At 45.0% G+C, this 24,986-nt stretch overlaps 1 protein-coding gene across 3 annotated transcripts in view; it reads right to left on the reverse strand.

Moving 5' to 3' along the window:
- FANCD2 (FA complementation group D2) overlaps positions 1 to 24,986 on the reverse strand; it is a 763,224-nt gene that overhangs the window by 620,959 nt on the left and 117,279 nt on the right. For all 3 annotated transcript variants that reach the window (XM_030205444.1, XM_030205445.1, XM_030205443.1), the window contains exon 8: positions 5,062 to 5,186. In XM_030205444.1, the coding sequence (XP_030061304.1) occupies positions 5,062 to 5,186 (125 nt within the window). The remainder of the gene's footprint in view (positions 1 to 5,061; positions 5,187 to 24,986) is intronic.

A 24,986-nucleotide genomic window follows, 5' to 3' on the forward strand; every position in this document is an offset into this window, starting at 1 on the left:
AGGTGATTAACTCCCTTGAGAAAGCGCACCACATCTGGCTGTGACGCCAGGGAAGCACCCTTCAGGCGACCCCTGAAGAAAGCCAGAGCCGCTACCTGGACTTTAAGGGAACTGAGCGACAGGCCTTTCTCCTTCTTGCAGGAACGCCAACACTGAAGAAATTGGAGCAGTGAAGGGAGAAAGAGAGCCTGCCTCACACCACGATGCAAAGGTACGCCAAACCCTGGCGTAAGCAGTAGAAGTAGAGCACTTCCTCGCTCTCAGCATAGTGGCAATGACCTTGTCTGAGAAGCCCTTCTTCCTCAGACGCTGCCGCTCGATAGCCAGGCCGTAAGACCAAAGGGGGAGGAATCCTCCATCACCACGGGACCCTGATGCAACAGACCCTGCTCTGCTGGCGTCCACTGAGAGCCTGATCAAGTCCGCATACCAGGGACGTCTGGGCCAGTCCGGACCCACCAGGATTACCCGGCCCGGCAGCTTTGCCACCCGGTCTAGCACCCTGCCCAACATGGGCCAGGGCGGGAACACATAGAGAAGCTCCTGTGTCGGCCACTGTTGGAGAAGAGCATCTACTCCCAGAGATTGAGGGTCCCCGTCCTCTGCTGAAAAAGCGCGGCACTTGGCAATTGGCCGATGACGCCATCAGATCTAGGCTCGGCTGGCCCCAGCGCTTCGTGATGTCCAAGAACGCCTGAGCCGATAGCTGCCACTCTCCGGGATCCAAGGTATGGCGACTGAGAAAGTCCGCCTTGACATTCATGACTCCGGCAATGTGGGCCGCCGACAGCTGTTCCAGGTTCGCTTCCACCCACTGGCATAAATTCATGGCCTCCTTGGCTAGAGGGGCGCTCTTGGTACCTCCCTGGCGATTGACATAGGCCACAGCCGTGGCATTGTCCGACAGGACCCGTACTGGCTTCAACGCCAGTACCGGGAGAAACTCCAAAAGCGCCAACCGAATAGCTCTGAGTTCCAGGAGGTTGATAGACCACTTTGCCTCTGCAGGAGACCAGAGCCCCTGCGCTGTCCTTCCCAAGCAGTGGGCTCCCCAGCCCGTCACAGAGGCGTCCGTCGTGACGACAACCCACTCCGGGGTCAAAAGAGGCATTCCTGCGGACAACTTGTCTGTCCTCAGCCACCAGCTCAGCGCCTTGCGCACCACTGGGTCCAAGGGAAGGCGCACAGCGTAATCCTCCGACACTGGAGTCCATCGCTGCAGCAGAGAGTGTTGTAGTGGTCTCATATGAGCCCTGGCCCAGGGCACTACTTCCATCGTGGCCGTCATAGAGCCCAACAGCTGCACATAGTCCCAAGCCCGAAGAGGAGAGGCTACTAGGAACTGGTCCACCTGAGCCTGAAGCTTGACAATCCGATTGTCTGGCAGGAACACTCTGCCCACTTGGGTGTCGAAACGAACTCCCAGATACTCCAGGGACTGAGTCGGGCGCAGCTGGCTTTTCTCCCAGTTGATGATCCACCCCAGGGAGCTCAAAAGAGCAATCACCCGGTCTACAGCTTTGCCGCACTCTGCATAAGAGGGGGCTCGGATCAACCAGTCATCCAGATAAGGATGGATTTGTACTCCTTCCTTTCGTAGGAAGGCCGCGATGACCACCATTACTTTGGAGAAGGTCCGCGGAGCAGTAGCCAACCCGAACGGGAGGGCTCTGAACTGGAAGTGTCGGCCCAGGACTGCAAAACTCAGAAAGCGTTGATGAGGAGGCCAGATGGGAATATGCAAGTAAGCTTCCTTGATGTCCAAGGATGCCGAACTCCCCTGCCTTCACTGCCGCTATAACAGAGCGGAGAGTCTCCATTCGGAAGTGCCGAACTTTCAAGGCCCGATTGACCCCTTTGAGGTCAAGGAGGCCGTACAGAACCTCCTTTCTTTGGTACCACAAAGTAAATGGAGTAATGTCCCTTGCCAAGCTGATCTTCTGGCACTGGAACGACCGCACCCAGGCGGATCAGATTGTCCAAAGTCTGCTGCACTGCCACAGCTTTGACCGGAGACTTGCAGGGAGAGTGCACAAACCCGTCTCTTAAGGGTCGGCAGAAGTCTAGCTTGTAGCCGTCTCTGATGACTTCCAGCACCCAAGAGTCTGAAGTTACCCTGGTCCACTCGCCCAGAAACGAGGACAGGCGTCCTCCAATCTGCTCTGGGCCATGGACCAGGGCCCCGTCATTGGGTACGAGACCCTTGGGGAGGACCGGAGGACGCACCTCCGGGACGGCGGTCTCTGCGAAAGGAATGCTGCTTGGGGGAGAAGTTCCTTTTGAAGGAAGAGGGGGCAGAGGAGGCCGACTTGCCCGGGCAATACCGACGGGCTTCCTGAAACCGTCCTTTGGAGGAACCAGGGCGGGCACCACTGGCCCGAGCCCTGACCTCTGGTAACCTCTTGCCCTTAGACGTGCCGAGATCGGTCACAATTTTGTCCAGCTCGACCCCAAAGAGCAGCTTGCCTTTAAAAGGCAACTTAGCCAGGCGAGACTTAGAGGCGTGGTCAGCAGACCAATGCTTCAGCCAAAGCCAGCGCCGTGCAGAGACTGTCTGAGCCATACCTTTAGCCGAGGCTCTCAAGACATCATACAGCAAGTCTGCCAAGTAGGCCAAGCCCGATTCCAGGGCCGGCCAATCAGCCCTCAAGGAAGGATCCGAGGGGGAAGCCCGCTGCACAATGGTCAGGCACGCCCTCGCCACATAGGAGCCGCAAACTGAGGCCTGCAAACTTAAAGCAGCCACCTCGAAAGACGACCTTAAAGTCGCCTCCAATCTTCTGTCTTGGGCGTCCTTTAGGGTCGTGCCACCTTCCACCGGCAACGCCGTTTTCTTAGTCACCACAGTGATTAAAGAATCCACGGTAGGTCAAAGAAAGGCCTCCCGTTCACCTTCAGGAAGAGGATAGAGGTGGGACATAGCCCTAGCCACTTTCAGGCTCGCTTCTGGGATATCCCATTGAGCCGAAATCAAGGTGTGCATGGCCTCATGCACGTGGAAGGTCCTAGGCGGGCTCTTCGTCCTCAGCATAATGGCAGAGCCAGCAGAGGCTGAGGGAGAGACGTCCTCCGGAAAGGAAATCTTCAAAATGCTCATGGCCTGCACTAACAGGTTGGGCAAATCCTCTGAGCGAAAGATCTGCGCTGCAGAGGGGTCATCCGCTCCATCCGAGCGGGAATCCGTCTCCTCCAAGGAATCCCCAAAGGACCGTTGGGAGAACTCAGATACGCTGCCCTCATCTACATCAGAGGAGACAGAGTCCTCTAGGGCCTGGAAATCCACCCGAGGGCGTTTGCTGCCGAAGGCCTCAATCCCTTTATCGGACAAGGGAGCAGGGGCAGCGTTTTGCATAAGGAAAGCCTGATGCAGCAGCAAAATGAACTCAGGGGAGAAACCCCCCAGACTGTGCACTTCTGCAGCCTGGGCCACGGCCCTAGACGCACCCTCAACCGGCGCTCTCAAGAGCGAGGGAGAACCATGCTGTGCATCCAAAATGGCGTCCAGCGCGAAACTCCGAGGAGCCGCGCGGGAAAAACGGCGCTTAACTTTGGCCGCTTTCTTGCCATCGCCCGAATCAAGGGCGACCATAGCATTAACGTGGCCCAAGAAGAAGCTGTCCGAGCAGAGTGGCCGGCCAAAATGGGGGGGGGGGGGGGGCAAGCGGCGGGGGATGGGCGTTTATGGCGGGAAAAACCGCCGCACCGGAGGAGGAACCGGGACACTGACCGGACCCAAACTGACGCCCAAAAAAGGCGAATCAGGCTTTGAAACCCCCGCATCCCCGCTAGACGCGCACACACGGTCCGGGGAGCGATTCTTCGCACCCTCGCCCTCCGACGCCATAGGCCACGTGGAGACCAATCGGGGAACCCCCTGCCCGCTACAAAAAGTAAAAATTACCTGCTTCTCGCTCCAAGCTGTAACGAACTGGTGTCCCAGTGAGCAGCTGCAATAAACGCTGATATAAACGTTGAAATAAACGCCCTTAAAGGACGTTCAAAATGTTTTGTTTTGTTTTTTTAACGGAGCCAGCGGGAGGGGGGAGAAAAGGAGGGACCTGGCACCACCAGGTTTGCACTTGCTCAAGAAGAGCCCTCAACCCCAGGTACTCAACAAAACCTAAGGATTAGGTTTGGAGACCTAGCCAGAGCTGCTGCTGTGTGTGACCACCACCTGCTGAGATAGAGAACATACTGAGGAGTTTCCGGCAGCACATGACCACATAAAGGGAGGCAAAAGGATTGCTCTCTATCTCCACCTGCTGGTAGATGGACACAACCCACCAGTCTATGGATTGATCAGCATGATGATATGGAAAGGAAAATAGCACTCACCCCCTTTTTCACCCTTCTCTACACACACTGTAGATAATAGTGGCTGTGTGAACCTATAACGAGTTACTACTGGCTTACTTCTTCTTTATATCTATTTCAATTGTCTGCTGTGGATACAATTAGTCCTGGGCACTCAAGGCTCTTGAAAGCAGCACAAGGGAAGCCGAAACACAAAAACCACCACCCCTTTCAATCTGAAATAATATGAGGCAGCCTTGTGGGGAAATGGAGGACCTGGGAACATTTAGGTGTAATACTACAGGCAGAATCACAGCAGAAAAAAAACCAGCTGTAGCCCTTTTTTTTTTTTTGGCAATATTAAAAACTGTTGCTATCAGTCCTACCAGACCACTCCAGGCTGCACAAACCTACTACCTGATGGAGACTGAGAAATACTTGTTAGTCAAACAGCTACACAGGGTTCTTAAAAGTATGACATTGGTTAGTTCTTAGTCTCCATCTTCTAGCAGGAAGGAAATTAAAGTTATCCAAAAGATAACCACAGCATACGAAACAAGCACACAAAGTAAAAGTATTACAGAATAGGCTTGTTCTAAAAAAATTCCTCTCCTCAGCAAGTGCAAATAAACAGTATGAGAAAAGAGGTTGTGAGAAACCATTCTCCCTGAACATTACTACGCAAAATTTAGCTAAGGGCCAGAATTCTCTGCAGAGATGAAGTACCATGCATTGAGAGTGAGAAAACAAGCAAGTGTGGGGACTTACTTGAGCTCCCTGGCTATGTCATTATGCTGAGAATCCTCAAGAATCTCGGGAAGGCTGGTGATGATGTCATGCTGGATTTCTGTTGGTGCAATACTAAGCAGCTGCATAATTTTAGAGGTGAGGTCCTAGAGAACAGAAAAAGGACAAGAAGTCTGCTGAATACTGAATTATATTTGCAACATATGTAAAAAAAGGCAGAGCAGAGAACAAGAGATCAAAAATATCTTAAAGGAACAGGGCTTTAATACTGGCTGGCTGTGTGACATTAACTATGTCATCCCTCCCCCAACACACACACACATACATTAGCTCAGACCCTGAAATTTGAAAGATAGTTCCAGAGCTAAATCTGATACCAGAGTATTCACACAAGTATTAAAAAAAAAAAACAAAAAAGCACCATTAAAAGTTATCTGGTAGCAGTACAGACATCATCATATTCCAAAGAAACATTCTATAGTTTCACAGACCTGACCATTCCTGCTGTATAAAGCCAAGCATATTATATTCTTATGCTTTCACTCTAAACCAGAACAAATTCCTCAGACATTTACTATCAATAACGTTGATTTTCAGCTTTCCTCAACTATTAAGGTTTTCAGGGTTCAAATTGATAAGAGCTATTTCATTAGAACCACAGGTAAATTCTGTAGTTAAAAAGTGTTTGCTTTGTTTGTTCTTTTTATGAAGAAGCTATGTACAATTAGGACATTTTTTGAATTTAGTAAATATGAGCGACTGACATTTTTTTACTGTTATCTCTTGACTATTGCAATCTGATCTATTTGACTTGCTCTAAAGGCTTATTAAGAAGGCTGCAAACTGTGCAAAATGCAGCAATTAGATTGATTTTTTTGTCCTTTCCCTTTTATTTCAAGCTTCATTGCCTGCCCATTGCAGTCAGTTTCATTCAAATTGGCCCACCTTCTATTTAAAGTGTTGCATGGGCAGATTCCTAGTTATATGCTGGCTCATTTTTTATTTGCACCCTCTAATACAGTTGGTCTTATTTACCATCCCTTTTCTAATAATTCCTAGCATCCTGTTTGCTTTTTTGGTGGCCGCCGCACATTGAGCTGAAGATTTCAGCATATTATCTACAATGACACCTAGATCTTCTTCTTGAGTGCTGACCCCCAATCATAAGTAACTATATGCTGCAGATTATATTTTTCTCAATGAGCATCACTTTTAATTTGTCCGCATTAAATTTCATCCACCATTTGGTTGCCCAGTCTTCTAATTTCCTAAGGTCCGCATGTTTTTTAACAACCTTGAATAGTTTTGTGTAATCTGCAAATTTAATCACCTCACACATCATTCCAATTTCCATTCCATATCAGTTATAAATATGTTAAAAAAGGTTAAATGTCTTTCAGGATCCTTGACTAACAGGAATGCAAACCAGATTCTTAGTATAACCAAAGAGAGAAATATTCTAGCTGATATTCAAAACAACTTAACTGGCCAGAAACAGCTGCTGATCTATTAAATCACTTCTTCGTGGCTATCTAGTCATTTTCAGTGCTGACCTCAAAAGCAGCTAACGTGAGTGTTCCAGGGTTAACAGGAAATATTCAATCCATCAACACATTAAGTAAACCGCTTAAATCTGACTGCATAAATTGTAGTCCTATCTTTAAGCAGCTTGCTTTATGCAGTCAAGGGCTGAATACTGACAGCCTGCTCAAAAACAAACAAACAAAAACAAATGTTCAATGTCAAAGCCCGGATAAGGCTTTGTATAGTTAAGCAGTATACGAAGCTCAATAAACAAACAATCAAAATGCTCATCACCATCAGTTGAATATACTAAAGGGGAGGGGCGATTATGATGTTCACGTTACAATCCACTTCAGGATCAATGATTTTGCAACAAACAGAACTAATATCGAGCAAAGGGCATTGTAGAATATAAGGAATGAGCTTACGCAGACAGCAAAGACCATCGATTTTCAGAAGTATTATCCATTCATAGTAAGGGGAAGCAAACATTATGTCTTATCAGCTTCAATAAAAATCTGAAAACCTGCTACAAAAAAGGTATGTTATACATATATATACATACACACACACACACATATATATATATATATATACATATATTCATATATACACACACACACGAGGAACGTGCCCCTATGGTGGTCAAGAGACCGATTAGAATAAGGGATGAACCTAGGAACCACGATTCCCACAATGCACCTGACCCAACACAAGACTCACAGGAAGTGGAGGGGAAGGAGCAGGATTGGGAGATGGACTCTAATCAGGGTGATGAAGAGCAGCTGAGGGAGCCCTGTGAGGAGGTACAAGAGATGGAATGGGATAAAAGGGAGGAGAATGAGGAGGAGAGTATGGAGGTGGCTGCATTTACACAAACTGCTGGTACCAAGGTGAGAGGTTTCCTGGCTGCTGTATTTCCTAAACTGTCTGGAATTGGAAAGAAAGAATTGATGCAGCTGGGAAGAAACCTGTGGCAGCGGGTAGCTCAAAAGGTTAAGAATATGGGCAGTTAAATACCGTGTGTTGTAAGAAACTGATGATTAACCTGAGAAGAGAAAGTGATGTTAAAGGACTAACTATAAGCAGCAAGCTAGTGGATATAACCCTGTGTGACATTGTGAATGTGAACAAATGTCAAGAAACCTAGGATAATGCACTATGCTGTGCTGTTGAAGTTGCTACAAATGAACTGGTATAAATAAATGAGAAACCTTTATTATAAGAATATTGGAGTACCTGTCCGTTTATTGGGTTATCACAGAAGTATCAGTCAAAGGAACAGTGAATTCAGAAGGTCCTGGCTGTGGGAGAGAGGAGAACAGGAGTTCACCGGTGTCAAAAGAGATAGAAGCGGGTATTGAAGCATATCTGCTAAGCAGGGTTGACCCAGGCCAAGGAGTAGAAGGGGGACCTGCTGACAACATATATACATATACATATACACACACACACACATATATATATATATATGGTAAAATTATGTCTTACCTGATAATTTTCTTTCCTTTAGTCGCAGCAGATGAATCCAGGAACTAGTGTGTTGTATCCACCTACCAGCAGGTGGAGATAGAGAACACTGAAGAAAAAGCAGTGATCCTGGACATCCTGCTCCCTCTCACTTCAGTATAGATTGTATCCCCAAAGCAAAGGAGAATAAAACATAGCAACAAAGCCCTCCTCACAACAATGCGGCAGCAGCCGAACACAGAAATGTGGAAATTCAAAGAAAATACGACAAAAAACCAAATGTGTCCAAATTGAAATATCCACAATTATGTCTTTGTCTCTCCTTTTTTTTTTTGTTAACCATTTCAGACATCACCCATCCGAAATCTAAAAACAGAAATGCATGGCCACAGCAAATAACAGGCAGAGATCCTGAATTCATGTGCTATAACTAAAGGAAAGAAGATTATCAGGTAAGACATAATTTTACATAAGAACACAAGTATTGCCATTCTGGGAAAGACCAAAGGTCCATCAAGCCCAGCATCCTGTTTCCAACAGTAACCAATCCTCAGCAGCAGATGAATCCAGGAACTGGTGGGATACAACAAAGCCATCCCCTAAATAAGGTAAGAAGCCGCTGCTCCCCGAGACAGCACCGCTACCACAAAATGAGCATCACCTAGCGCTGCTACATCAAACCTGTAGTGTTTTACAAAAGAATGTCGAGAAGCCCAAGTAGCTGCTCGACACATGTCGTCCAAAAGTATGCCCATTTCTGCCCAGAAGTAGCCTGCGCTCGAGTCGAATAAGCATGCAAACATCAGGAGGAAGCGAATCCTTTACCAGGTAAGCAGAAAAAATGGCTTCCTTAAGCCAGCCATTGAGCAATGGTCGCCTTGGATGCAGCATAACCAAATCTGGGACCAGACATAAGTACAAAAAGATGGTCCAAGCAACGGAATTCATTAATCATCTGAAGGTACCGAAGGAGAGCACAACAAATATCCAAAAGGCGAAGTAGAGAAAGTTTTCTGGAAAATCTGACCTTTGAAAGGAGGGTAGAAAAAGTGGCAGATTCAAATGAAAGACAGACACGACTGTCAGGATTGCTGGAGGTCAGGATCGCTGGACATACTTAAAATTAATATAGAATAATATTAAACCAGCTTCTGACCTCTGAGAACTCACCCCCTCCTTCAGGAATCAGAGGATGGCAAAATGGACCAAAAGGTGCTCAGAGGCCTGATAGCCCTTTTGTTTCTCAATTACTCCTGATTTACCTTCCTTTTTTGACCAGAGCTCTCTAAGAACAAAGGAAGCCAGACATAGAGGCTCCATCACTAGGGACTTCAAACAGGAGAATCTGTGAAATTGGTCACCTCTCCTGACTTCAGAGAAGGTACACTGAAGTTTGGCTGGGAAGGAAGATAAGTTTTTTTATCTCTTTGTTCCGGAGGTTTAAAAGCAGAAGCACATGACTCTGCTGGGGATCTCTCCATCTTTTTCTCACCCTGTCTTTCTCTGTGCACCAGAGCACAGAGCTCTGGGGGCACTTCTCTCTCTTTCTTTCCCTCTGCCCACAACCACACAACCATCTTGAGCCCCAGAGCACAGGGCTCTGGGGGCTGGCAGTTTTTCTCTCTTTCCTTCTCTCTGCACATGGCTTTGCTGGCTTAACTGTTCCTTCTCTTTCTCTAAACACATACCCAGAGACAGCATTGTACCATTTACCTGAACTAAGTGCTGTGAGCCTATACATATATGCAAACACAATATACTATATATATCCAAACCCGTGTGGATTGTGTATTCTTTGGGAACCCACTGCCTCTGTGAACTGGACTCGGGACCTTCCCTAGACAACGATTGCTGACAACGACCTTAGGCAAAAAGGATGGAACCATTTCACAGAGTAATGCCAGATTCCGAAAACTGAAGAAAGGGCTCCTGACATGACAGGACCTGAAGTTCAGATATCCGGCGAGCTGAGGCAATAGCAGCCAAAAACACCGTCTTCAGTGTGAGATCTTTATCTGAGCTAAACATAAAGGTTCAAATGGAGCACACTGTCATGCACCAATCACCAAGTTCAACTTCCAAGAAGGACACCGGCGCCGAAGCAGAGGGCAAAGATGAAGAGAATCTTTCAAAAATTGTGCCACATCTGAATGAGCCGTGAGAGAAAAGCCGGCCACTCAGCCACAGAAACAGGCTAGAGCACCAACTTGAAACCTGAGAGTGTTATAAGACAACCCCTTCTGCAGACCATCCTGCAGAAAGGCCAAGATCTGAGAAGCCAACGCTTTAAAGGGAGACCAAGCACACTTCGCACACCACACCTCAAAAGTGTGCCACACTCTGGCACAAGCCATAGTTGTGGAATGCTTCCAAGCCCAAAGCAAAGTGGCAATAACCAAATGATCATAGCCTTTCCTCCTCCGTTTCACCCTCTCAAGAGCCTAGCTGTAAGACCAAAGCGGGAGGCATCCTCCATCCGCACTAGACCTTCATGAAGAAGGCCGGGCATGACTGGGAGTCGCAGAGGAGGCTCCACTAGAAGTTAAACTAAATCCGCACACCACGGATGGTGTGGCCAATCTAGAGCTACCAACACTACGAGACCCTGATGATGTTTGATGCAATGCAGAAGGCGTCACATTAAAGGCAAAGGAAGGAAGACAAAGAGAATGCCCAATGTTAGCCAGAGCATCCAATCCTACAGATCCGACCTTTTTTCTTCTGCTGAAGAACTTGCTTACCTTGGTGTTTAGAATGGTTGCCATCAGATCCATTCCCAGTGTGCCCCATTGTTGACAGATCATACAGAAAGCTTCAGTCACTAATTCCCATGCCGTCGAATCAAGATGAAAGCTAAGAAAATTGGCCTGAGCATTGGCCTGACCTGCAATGTGAGCCGCTGCTAGACAGAGAAGATAAGTCTCCACCCATTGCAGAAGGCCAGATGCCTCCAAGGCCAAACCTGCGCTCTGAGTGCACCCCTGGCAGTTCATCTAAGCCACCACCGAGGTGTTGTCTGAGAGAAATCAAACTGCCTAAACTTCGAGGAGATCTTGAAAGGCTCTGATGGCTAGAATCACCGCTCTCAATTCTAGCCGGTTGATGGGCCACTTCGCCTCTGTCTCTGGCCAAAGTCCCTGTGCCAATTGGTGGAGCTCCCCACTCAGAGAGGCTGGCATCCATGATAGCCATCACCCACTGAAGGGACGCCAAAGACACAGAGCCACCAGGCCATGCTGTCCCTCGAGAACGGAAGCCATGGCAGCCGATGTTGATAATCCTGGGACACAGGAGACCAACAGCGCTACAGATCGCGCTAGAGGAGACACATATGCACCCACGTCCATGGAACCACCTCTAGAGTGGCCTTCATTGGTCTGAGAACCTGCACATAATCCCAGACTAGAGGGCGAGGAGAACGCAACAGGCCGCGAACCAGGGAACAGAGCTTGAGCCTCCTACTTTCTGGCAAAAAGACACGTCCAAGAGCCATATCAAGAGCACCCCCAGATATTCCAAAGACTGTGAGGGAACGGCTTTTGAGAAGATTGATTATGCAACCGAGGGACTGCAGGAACTCCAACACTCAACACTGTCCTATTCACAGTCTGCTTGCATTAAACAATCATCGAGAAATGGATAAACTTTGATCCCCTCTTTCTGGAGGAAAGCCGCAGCAACTATCATGACCTTGGAAAAGGTGTGAGGAGCTGTAGCTAGGCCAAAGGGCAGCGCACAAAACTGAATACTACTATATATACTCGAGTACTTCGGAATCGGAGGCAACGTTCTCAATTGGTTCAAGGGGTTCCTAACCACACGATCATACCAAGTGACATCTAATTCGACTACATCAGCCACATGGATACCTGAACGCAGAGTTCCACAGGGATCCCCCCTCTCACCAACTCTATTCAACTTAATGATGATACCCTTAGCCAAACTACTATCAAACCAAAACCTCAACCCATACAGTGGTGGAAATAAGTATTTGATCCCTTGCTGATTTTGTAAGTTTGCCCACTGACAAAGACATGAGCAGCCCATAATTGAAGGGTAGGTTATTGGTAACAGTGAGAGATAGCACATCACAAATTAAATCCGGAAAATCACATTGTGGAAAGTATATGAATTTATTTGCATTCTGCAGAGGGAAATAAGTATTTGATCCCCCACCAACCAGTAAGAGATCTGGCCCCTACAGACCAGGTAGATGCTCCAAATCAACTCGTTACCTGCATGACAGACAGCTGTCGGCAATGGTCACCTGTATGAAAGACACCTGTCCACAGACTCAGTGAATCAGTCAGACTCTAACCTCTACAAAATGGCCAAGAGCAAGGAGCTGTCTAAGGATGTCAGGGACAAGATCATACACCTGCACAAGGCTGGAATGGGCTACAAAACCATCAGTAAGACGCTGGGCAAGAAGGAGACAACTGTTGGTGCCATAGTAAGAAAATGGAAGAAGTACAAAATGACTGTCAATCGACAAAGATCTGGGGCTCCACGCAAAATCTCACCTCGTGGGGTATCCTTGATCATGAGGAAGGTTAGAAATCAGCCTACAACTACAAGGGGGGAACTTGTCAATGATCTCAAGGCAGCTGGGACCACTGTCACCACGAAAACCATTGGTAACACATTACGACATAACGGATTGCAATCCTGCAGTGCCCGCAAGGTCCCCCTGCTCCGGAAGGCACATGTGACGGCCCGTCTGAAGTTTGCCAGTGAACACCTGGATGATGCCGAGAGTGATTGGGAGAAGGTGCTGTGGTCAGATGAGACAAAAATTGAGCTCTTTGGCATGAACTCAACTCGCCGTGTTTGGAGGAAGAGAAATGCTGCCTATGACCCAAAGAACACCGTCCCCACTGTCAAGCATGGAGGTGGAAATGTTATGTTTTGGGGGTGTTTCTCTGCTAAGGGCACAGGACTACTTCACCGCATCAATGGGAGAATGGATGGGGCCATGTACCGTACAATTCTGAGTGACAACCTCCTTCCCTCCGCCAGGGCCTTAAAAATGGGTCGTGGCTGGGTCTTCCAGCACGACAATGACCCAAAACATACAGCCAAGGCAACAAAGGAGTGGCTCAGGAAGAAGCACATTAGGGTCATGGAGTGGCCTAGCCAGTCACCAGACCTTAATCCCATTGAAAACTTATGGAGGGAGCTGAAGCTGCGAGTTGCCAAGCGACAGCCCAGAACTCTTAATGATTTAGAGATGATCTGCAAAGAGGAGTGGACCAAAATTCCTCCTGACATGTGTGCAAACCTCATCATCAACTACAGAAGACGTCTGACCGCTGTGCTTGCCAACAAGGGTTTTGCCACCAAGTATTAGGTCTTGTTTGCCAGAGGGATTAAATACTTATTTCCCTCTGCAGAATGCAAATAAATTCATATACTTTCCACAATGTGATTTTCCGGATTTAATTTGTGATGTGCTATCTCTCACTGTTACCAATAACCTACCCTTCAATTATGGGCTGCTCATGTCTTTGTCAGTGGGCAAACTTACAAAATCAGCAAGGGATCAAATACTTATTTCCACCACTGTACATATACGCAGACGACGTAACGATCTACATCCCATTTAAACAAGATCTAACAGAAATTTCCAATGACATCAGCCAAAGTCTCCACATCATGCATACATGGGCGGATGCATTTCAGCTGAAACTCAATGCAGAAAAAACCCAATGCCTAATACTCACCTCTCAACATAACACGAACAAATTCACCACCATTAACACACCAAAACTGAATCTCCCAATCTCGGACACCCTAAAAATTCTGGGAGTTACCATTGACCGACACCTAACACTTGAGAACCATGCGAAAAACACAACCAAGAAGATGTTCCACTTAATGTGGAAATTTAAAAAAGAGTAAGATCTTTCTTCCCAAGGACCGTCTTCCGTAACCTGGTACAATCAATGGTACTCAGTCATCTAGACTACTGCAATGCACAGCATTGCTGGCTGCAAAGAGCAAATAATCAAGAAACTTCAGACAGCCCAGAACACTGCAGCTAGACTCATATTCGGTAAAACAAAATATGAAAGTGCTAAACCTTTACGAGAAAAGCTACACTGGCTCCCACTTAAAGCACGCATCACGTTCAAAATATGCTCCCTAGTTCACAAAATCATCCACGGAGATGCCCCAGCCTACATGTCAGACCTGATAGACTTACCACTGAGGAATGCTAAAAAATCATCCCGCACATTCCTAAATCTTCACTTCTCCAACTGTAAAGGTCTAAAAAACAAACTAACGCATGCGTCAACCTTTTCATACCTGAGCACACAATTCTTGGACGCGCTGCCGCGCAACTTAAAAACGATTTATGAACTAACTTCCGCAAACTACTGAAGACCCATCTCTTTAACAAGGTATACCACAAAGATCAACAAATGTGAACTCCCCATATACATCCAGAATTGTCTTATAATATCTGCTTGCCATACTACTATCATGTTTTATCATTATAATGTTACCCAAGATCCTTCTGTAATACTAAATGTCTATTTTCTTATATATTTCCACTATTCATGATGTATTGTAAGCCACATTGAGCCTGCAAAGAGGTGGGAAAATGTGGGATACAAATGCAATAAATAAATAAATAAAATGACAGCCTAACAAGGCAAACCATAGAAACCACTGATGAAGGGGCCAAATCGTTATATGTAAATATGCGTTTTTCAAATTCAAAGCCTTGCAAAACTCTTCTGGCTGAACAGACGCTATCACTGACCATACGGTCTCCATACCCAAATGGCACACCAGTAGATCGTCCACCTTCCGGAGATCAAGAATAGGCCTGAAGGAGCCCCTTTTTCGAGGAACTACAGAGTAAATTGAATAGCAACTGGCGTGTGACTCAGTCTGCTGAACAGGAACCACCGCTCCAAGATCTAGCAATGTCTGCAATATGGCCTCCACAGTCGCTCTTCTGGCCATCGTGGCACATCGAGATTCCAAAAAAGCGTCTGATGGGCAATGCAAATTCTAGTCTGTAACCATCTCTGATGAGATCTAGGATTCACTGGTCCAACATAATTTTGGCTTAATCTTCATAAAAAAGGGTTGACGACCCCCAATGGACACAACCGGAGAGTGGACCTGCGCCCCATCATTGGGTAGAACATCCTGGAGCCTGAGGTCTGGCTGTTGCACCCAAGGCTCGCTTGTCACTATGAAAAGGAAGATCGCTGTTGGAACCTAGAATGCTGGAAGGATGAACCATGACCAGGATGAAACGGCATGTCTTGTGGAAATGAGGCCTGAAAGAACCTGGTCTTGAACTAGCCTTGGGTCTGTTTTCCAGAACACACTGGGATTTAGTCACCTAAATCCTTCACAATCTTTTCAAGATCTTCATCAAAAAGTAACTTCCCCCAAAAGGGAAGCCTCATAAGACGCTGCTTGGAAGCAGTGTCAGCCAACCAGTGGCTTAACCATAATAGTTGATGAGCCGAGACTACCAAAGCCATGTGTTTAGCAGTTGTACTGACTAGATCATAGTGTGTGTCCGCAAGGTAGGCGAGAGCCGACTACATAGGAGCAGTGGCAACCGAAACAGAGGCTGAATCCTGGTCCTGTTCCAAACTCTGCTGAAACCAGGAAAGGAACTCTGGCAGCATAGGAGATACAGATGGAGGCCTGCAAGGGGAAAGCCACTACCTCAAAGGAACATTTAAGAGAGGCTTTGAGACGCCTATCCTGTATATCTTTAAGCACAACTCCCCCCTCCACTGGAAAAGTGTTTTTTTTAGTGACCGCAGTAACTAAAACATCAACCTTAGGTAAAGAGAAAGTGTCTAGCATAGCAGCAAATACCGGATAGAGAAGCGAATAGCCCTAGCTACGTTCAACCCATTCTCAGGGTCAGAACACTGAGCCGAGACTAGTTCTTGAATGGATTCATGCATCGGGAAGGCTTTAGAGGGCTTCCACATGCTCACCATCTTAACGTTGATAGCAGCTGTCATCTGCTTCTCTGGGTCTGAAATATTTATGGCTGCTAAAGGTCAGAAATGAGAGCAGGGAGCTCAACATGATGAAAAATCTGAACCTACAACAGTTGCAGATGCTACTAGTTTATTTTAAAAGTTTGCATCATCTCTCTGCTCTTTGGATATATGGTCATCTTACCTTATGAGATCCCCTAGTCCTGTTTTGTGTTTTTCCATCTCTACGAGGTGGTATTGTTTTGACTCCAATATTACAGAATCCTAAAGGCAGTGTTCGAGAGATGGTAAATTACAGACCAGTGGCATCAATTCCTCTATTTGTTAAAGTGATGGAGGAATGGGTAACTGAAAAGTTGGATTTTTTTTTTCATGGATAATTTTTTATCACTGCATGGGTCCCAATCAGGATTGTGTCAGGGTTTTAGAACCGAGATCGTGGTCTGTTCCCTGGTTAGATCTGGTCAAGGGCTTTAATGTCAAGGTCAGAGTTCTATCATAGTTCAATTTCACCTTTCCAGTACTTATGACCTTGTGGATCATGGTGTCTTGCTTTCTCTCCTAGATTCGTTAATGATTCAAGAGTTTGTTTTATTTTTTTAACATTTTTTTCATTTTGTAACATTTGTATCCCGCAATTTCCCACTTATTAGCAGGCTCAATGTGGCTTACAAAAAAAAAACGTAATGGTGAACGCAAAATACAGTAGGTATTAAACAAATACAATTAGAAAAAGTGTCAGGCAAGGTAGGGGTAAATGGCTACAATAAGGGACAAGGAAATAAGAAATAAAATGTCCATTGCAATTTATTTATTTATTTTGTAACATTTGTATCCCAATTTAAGTCAGTGTTTTATTTCAGCAGGCCTTTGGTCCAGTAAGCTGAATGTTGCTTAGCAAGTGGATCACAAGGTCAGTACACTAATATATTTATCACAGATGAGTTATTATAAAGAATCTTGGTTTCAAGGATTTCTAACCAGATCACAAAGGGTGAATTTTCTGACTCATGGGATGCTGTATGTGGAGTGCCTCAGGGGTCTCCTCTTTCACCCTCATTCTGATGCAACCTTTAGCAAATTATTTAGAATCATTCATATTGCAGTTTTATATATATGCAGACATTACAGTATTGATACCATTACTATATTGATACCATAGGTAATTTACACCATGAAGCCAATTTGTCGCGCTGCGTACAGGTGGTTGACGCCTGGGTATGCTCATTTAGGCGGAAGCTAAATAAAGAAAACATTAAGCTCCTTTGGATTGGTTCTCTGACTTTATTGAAAGATAATCCTATTGTTAAGTACATAAGCATTGCCAAACTGGGACAGACCAAAGGTCCATCAAGCCCAGTGTCCCTGTTTCCAACAGTGGCCAATCCAGGTCACAAATACCTGGCAAGATCCCAGAAAAGCTCAATACATATTATGATACTTATCCCAGAAATAAGCAGTGGATTTTCCCAAAGTCAATTTAATAATGATCTATGGACTTTTCCCTTTGGAAGCCCAGACCCTGTTTTAAACCCAACTAAGCTAACCGCCTTTATCACATTCTCTGGCAACAAATTCCAGCATTTACATGTTATATAAGTACATAAGTATTGCCATACTGGGAAAGACCAAAGGTCCATCAAGCAAAGCATCCTGTTTCCAACAGTGGCCATTCCAGATCACAAATACCTTCAAGATCCCAAAAAAGTACAAAACATTTTATACTGCTTATCCCAGAAATAGTGGATTTTCCCCAAGTCCATTTAATAATGGTCTATGGACTTAGGAAGTCGTCCAAACCTTTTTTAAACTCCGCTAAGCTAACCGCCTTTACCACATTCTCTGGCAACGAATTCCAGAGTTTAATTGCAAGTTGAGTGAAGAAACATTTTCTCCGATTCGTTTTAAATTTACTACATTGTAGCTTCATCGCATGCCCCCTAGTCCTAGTATTTTTGGAAAGCATGAAAAGACGCTTCACATCTACCAGTTCAACTCCACTCATTATTTTATAGACCTCTATCATATCTCCCCCTTCAGCCGCCTTTTCTCCAAGTTGAACAGCCCTAGCCTCTTTAACCTTTCCTCATAGGGAAGTCGTCCCATCCCCTTTATCATTTTCGTCGCCCTTCTCTGTACCTTTTCTAATTCCACTATATCTTTTTTGAGATACGGTGACCAGAATTGAACACAATATTCGAGGTGCGGTTGCACCTTGGAGCGATACAAAGGCATTATAACATCCTCATTTTTGTTTTCCATTCCTTTCCTAATAATACCTAACATTCTATTTACTTTCTTAGCTGCAGCAGCACACTGAGCAGAAGGTTTCAACGTATCATCAACGACGACACATAGATCCCTTTCTTGGTCTGTGACTCCTAACGTGGAACCTTGCATGACGTAGCTATAATTTGGGTTCCTCTTTCCCACATGCATCACTTTGCAGTTCCTCACATTAAACGTCATCTGCCATTTAGCCGCCCAGTCTCCCAGTCTCGTTAAGGTCCGCTTGTAATTTTTCACAATCCTCCCGCGATTTAACAACTTTGAATAACTTTGTGTCATCAGCAAATTTAATTACCTCACTAGTTACTCCCACATCTAGGTCATTTATAATTATGTTAAAAAGCAGCGGTCCCAGCACAGACCCCTGGGAACCCCACTAACTACCCTTCTCCATTGAGAATACTGACCATTTAACCCTACTCTGTTTTCTATCTTTTAACCAGTTTTTAATCCACAATAGAAGACTACCTCCTATCCCATGACTCTCCAATTTCCTCTGGAGTCTTTCATGAGGTACTTTGTCAAACACCTTCTGAAAATCCAGATACACAATATCAATCGGCTCACCTTTATCCACATGTTTGTTCACCCCTTCAAAGAAATGTAGTAGATTCGTGAGGCAAGGATTTCCCTTCACTAAATCCATGTTGACTTTGTCTCATTAATCCATGCTTTTGAATATGCTCTGTAATTTTGTTCTTAATAATAGTCTCTACCATTTTGCCCGGCACCAACGTCAGACTCACTGGTCTATAATTTCTCAGATCTCCTCTGCAACCTTTTTAAAAAAATCAGTGTTACATTGGCCACCCTCCAGTCTTCCGGTACCACACTCGATTTTAAGGCTAAATTACATATTTCTAATAGCTCTGCAAGCTCATTTTTCAGTTCTATCAGTACTCTGGGATGAATACCATCCGGTCCAGGAGATTTGCTACTCTTCAGTTTATAGAACTGCCCCATTACATCTTCCAGATTTACAGAGAATTCATTAAGTTTCTCTGATTTGTCAGCTTCGAATACTATTTCTGGCACTGGTATCACTCCCAAATCTTCCGCGGTGAACAACAAAGCAAAGAATTCATTTAATCTCTCCGCTACGGCTTTGTCTTCCCTGATCGCTCCTTTTACTCCTCGGTCATCTAGCGGTCCAACCGATTCTTTTGCCGGCTTTCTGCTTTTAATATACCTAAAAAGATTTTTATTATGTGTTTTTGCCTCCAACGCAATCTTTTTTTTGAAGTACCTCTTTGCCTTCCTTATCTGCGCTTTGCATTTGACTTGACATTTCTTATGCCATTTCTTATTATTTTCAGTCGATTCCTTCTTCCATTTTCTGAAGGATTTTAGCTCTAATAGCTTCCTTCACCTCACTTTTTAACCACGCCGGCTGTCGTTTGGTCTTCCGTCCTCCTTTTTTACTACGAGGAATATATTTGGCCTGGGCTTGTAGGATGGTGTTTTTGAACAGCATCCACGCCTGATGTAAATTTTTGACCCTCACAGTCACTCCTCTAAGTTTTCTTTTCACCGTTCTTCTCATTTTATTATAGTCTCCTTTTTTAAACACTAACGTATTTGATTTCCTATGTATTTCTACAGTCTGTGCCCTGAAAATGGCAGATATGGCTAGTGTTACTATATTCTAACTCTCCCATCTTATTTCTTAGGGTCCTGGCATTCGCATATAGACATTTCAAACTATGTTTGTTGTTCCTATTTACATCATGCTCAGTACTTGACAGTATTAATTTGCAATCTTTTGTCTGATTTTTATTTTTATTTAAGAACACCTGATCTACTATGGTCTCTTTTGCAGCCTATCAGGATACCCTATCTTCCCTGTTTTGGTGATATCTTTGAAAGATACCTTATCCCGAACCATGCGCTTTTGAGCGACTGTCGGCCTTCCCCCCCCCCCCCCCCCCCATTTCTAGTTTAAAAGCTGCTCTATCTCCTTTTTAAATGCCGATGCCAGCAGCCTGGTCCCACCCTGGTTAAGGTGGAGCCCATCCTTTCGGAATAGGCTCCCCCTTCCCCAGAATGTTACCCAGTTCTCTCCTCCCTGCACCATCGTCTCATCCACGCATTGAGACTCCGGAGCTCTGCCTGTCTCTTGGGCCCTGCGCGTGGAACAAGTAGAATTTCAGAAAATGCTACCCTAGAGGATCTGGATTTGAGCTTTCTACCTAAGAGCCTAAATTTGACTTCCAGAACCTCTGTCATTGGTACCCACATGTACCAAGACAGCTGATTCCTTCCCAGCACTATCTAAAATCTTATCTAGGTGACGCGTGAGATCCGCCACCTTCGCACCAGGCAGGAAAGTCACCAGGCGATCCTCATGTCCACCAGCCACCCAGCTATCTATATGCCTAATGATCGAAACAACAACTATAACAGCTGTCCTAACCTTTCCCTCCCGGGCAGCACTTGGAGACATATCCTCTGTGAGAAAGGATAGTACATCCCCTGGTGGGCAGGTCCTGGCTACAGGAGTACTTCCTACTTCATCAGGGTGATGGTCCCCTTCTAGGAGACCTTCCCTCCTCCAAGGTAGCACAAACACTACCAGACTGGAGGTGGGACTTCTCTACAACATCCCTGTAGGTCTCCTCTATGTACCTCTCTGTCTCCCTCAGCTCCACCAAGTCTGCTACTCTAGCCTCAAGAGAACGGACACGTTCCCTGAGAGCTAGGAGCTCTTTGCATCGGGCACACACATATGACATCTCACCAACTGGGAGATAATCATACATGTGACACAATGCAAAAGACTGGATAGCACCCCTCTTGCTGCTGGACTACTGACTCCATCTTAGTGTTTTTGAGTTTTTCAATAATTTAAAACTTGCTACAGTATTAAGGATATTAGCCTAATATAAAAGTGTCTTTTAGATTATATAGTATATTGTATGATTTATTTAGTGTTTCCTTGCTTATTACCCTAATTACAATAACTGACTATAAATGAAGAGTTATCCTATGGGTGGGTGGGAAGACTAAACTAGAACCTGCAGTGCCTGTTAGATTCTGTTAATGCTGTGGTACAAAGTTTTTAAAACTAAGTGGAAAAGACTATTGAGATTAGTTGATAAAATTTGCTTTTTATATTTTTATTTTCCCTAACACTAACCTACAATTCCTCCTTTAAACCCCAATCTTTAAGTTCCCAAAGCACAAAGCAAAATAGCGTTCACTTACCAGAGAAATGTTCTCTTCTCTCAGAACTTCTCAAAAAGAAAATTCAGTGGGACCTTTCCTCTTTATATAGTTTTGAATCTAAGGGGCCTCTTTTAAACAGGCTCTTTGAAGCTGACTCAGCAACCTATGCAAGTATTCTACTTCCCCACACCTCAGTTAACACTTAGTTGAGGTCGCTGGATGAGCTACCTCTCCAGCAGCCAAGGAACAGAAAATAACTGCCTTTTAGAACAAGAGTTTTTGGCTGTTTAGTTTCTACCTCTAGAAAAGGTTTCAGTTTAAACCTATGGGAAAAATGCCTATTTCAAGAGAAAATTTCAGTTTAAAACTATGGGAAAAGGGTTTGTACACTATGGCAACTAGTTAATGATGCTTGCTTTTCCCTCTCTCTCTCTCTTTTTATTCCCCCTTAATACTAAACTAGATCCTGCTTGCTTTTCTCTCTCTCTCTCTTTTTTTTTTATTCCCCCTTAATACTAAACTGGATCCTGCAGTGCCTGCTAGATTCTGTTAATGCTGTGGTACAAAGTTTTTAAAACTAAGTGGAAAAGAATGAAGAAAACTTTTCTCTGATTCGTATTAAATTTACTACTTTGTAGCTTCATTGAATGCCCTAGTCCTAGTATTTTTGGAAAGAATAAACAAATGATTCACGTCTACCTGTTCCACTCCACTCATGATTTTATAGACCTCCATCATATCTCCCCTCAGCCGTCTCTTCTCCAGGCTAAAGAGCTCTAGACTCTTCAGCCTTTCCTCACAGGGAAGTTGCCCCATCCCCTTTATCATTTGTCGCCCTTCTCTGTACCTTTTCTAATTCCACTATATCTTTTTTAAGATGCGGTGACCAGAACCGAACACAATATTCGAGGTGCGGAAGCACCATGGACCGATACAAAGGCATTATAACATCCTCACTTTTGTTTTCCATTCCTAAGTTGTCAGATGTTCATTCAATGCATATTTGTGTCAACTATTGCGAGCTTTGGGGGTTTCATATAGGATTTATGCGGACGATACACAGTTATTTCTGCCTTTGTCTCCTGCTGATGTAGGTGTGATGTCTTGTCTACAGGTGATCTTTGAAGCTATAACAGCAGAATAAGCTACAGTGAAATGTAGCCAAGACAAAGGTGATGTGGATGGATTCAGATGTTACTATATTGCCCAAGACGATTTCATTGACAGTGATGTCTGTCAAAGTTTCAAAGCAGATGAGAAATTTGGGAGCTGTATTAGACTCAACTTTCACCTTTCGTCCCCAAGTACAAACACTGGCTAGAACTGTATATTTCAAGTTAAGAATGCTGAGTAAATTGAAACCTCTTTTGACATGGGTTGATTTCAAGAAAGTGTTGGAGGTAATGATATTCAGTACAATAGATTATAGTAATATAATTTATCTTGGTCTCCGAAGTTTTGGTCTTCAGGCGTTCCAGGTGGAAATTGACTCGACTGCGTGGCTTGGGTTGGGCCTCTCATGGTCTTAACATCTGACTATCCAGCTGAGACATCTGAAATGGTTGCCAATGTGTAGCAGAATTTTGTATAACTTATTAGTGCTGCTCAATCAGGCACTTTACCAGGAATCCACGTATTATTTGCATAATGCTGCAAAATGGTATTCACCATCTCGGTCTTTAAGATCACATTATAAATGTAAACTTGCTGTTACTGCTCTTAAATATGTTCGCTAGGAGGTCTCACGTATGGTATTTTTTCCATATGTGGACCCATTGAATGGAACACACTGTCCTTGTGGCTCAAAAGTGAAAACTCTGACCAGCTTCAAGAAAAGTTTGCTATATTTGAGATAACAGCTGTGGATTGGGTATTGGACTTCTTGCTGACACTGTGTACTATATTTATCTTTTGTATCTTCTGCATGCTTTCTGTTTTTATTTTTATAACCACACCAAACTTTACCCTTCCCGTTTCAGACAGCCTGAAAATTCTGGAAGTTACCATTGACCGAAATCTCACATTTGAAAGCCATACGAAGAATGCAACAAAAAAAATGTTCTATTCAATGTGGAAACTCAAAAGGTTTTATTCTTCCCAAGGGATATTTTTCACAGCCTGGTACAATCAATGGTGCTAAGTCACCTAGAGGGGCATAATAGAACGCGAACGCCCATCTCCACGGGTGTCTATGTCCGAGAACGGGTACGTGAAGGGGCGGGACACCGTATTTTCGAATAAAATGGGTGCCCATCTTTTTTTTTTTTTGATAATATGGTTTGTGCCTTGCAAATGCATCGGATTTGTGCGGATTTGAGCTGGGTTGTTTTGTTTTCAGCAATAATGGAAACCGAAGGCGCCCAGCTCAAAAACGAACAAATCCAAGGCATTTGGTCGTGGGACGGGCCAGGATTCATAGTGCACTGGTCCCCCCTCACATGCCAGGACACCAACCGGGCACCCTAGGGGGCACTTGTAACAATAAAAAAATAAATAAATAAAATACCCCCCATGTCCATAGCTCCCTTCCTTTGGGTGCTGAGCCCCTCAAATCCCCTCCAAAACCCACTGCCCACAACTCTACACCATTACCATAGCCCTTATGGCTGAAGGGGGACACCTAGATGTGGGTACACTGGGTTTTGGGGGCGGTTTGGAGGGCTCCCATTTACCACCACAGGTTTAACAGGTAGGGGGGGTAGGCCTGGGTCCACCTGGCTGACGTCCACTGCACCCACTAACAATTGCTCCAGGGACCTGCATACTGCTGTGATGGAGCTGGGTATGGCATTTGAGGCTGCCATACAGGCTGGAAAAAAAGTTATTAAAGTTGGGTTTTTTTGGTGGGAGGGGGTTAGTGACCACTGGGGGAGTCAGGGGTGGTCATCCCCGATTCCCTCCGGTGGTCATCTGGTCATTTAGGGCACTTTTTTGGGATCTGTTCGTGAAAAAAAAAGGTCCAAAAAAAGTGACGTAAATTCGCGCTAAGAACGCCTTTCTTTTTTCGATTATCGGCCGAGGGCGTCCATCTCTCCTCAGCCAATAAACATGCCCCAATCCCGCCTTCACCACACCTCCAACACGCCCCCATCAACTTTGCCCATTTCTGCGACAGATTGCAGTTGAAGACGCCCAAAATCGGCTTTCGATTATACCAATTGGGCCCCTTTGCGAGATGGGCGCCCATCTCCCAATTTGGGTTGAAATATGGGCACCCATCACTTTCGAAAATAAGGCCGCTACACTATTGCAATGCACTCTACGCTGGTTGTAAAGAACAAATCATCAAAAAACTTCAAACAGCCCAAAACACTGCAGCCAGACTCATATTTGGTAAAACAAAATACGAAAGTGCCAAACCCCTAAGAGAAAAACTGCATTGGCTTCCACTCAAGGAACGTATTACGTTCAAGGTCTGCACCCTGGTTCATAAAATCATTTACGGAGATGCCCCGGCCTACATGTTAGATCTTAAAGACCTACCACCTAGGAATACTAAAAGATCAGTACGCA

The sequence above is a fragment of the Microcaecilia unicolor genome, chromosome 6, assembly GCF_901765095.1.
Source record: "Microcaecilia unicolor chromosome 6, aMicUni1.1, whole genome shotgun sequence".
Taxonomy (NCBI): Eukaryota; Metazoa; Chordata; class Amphibia; order Gymnophiona; family Siphonopidae; genus Microcaecilia; species Microcaecilia unicolor.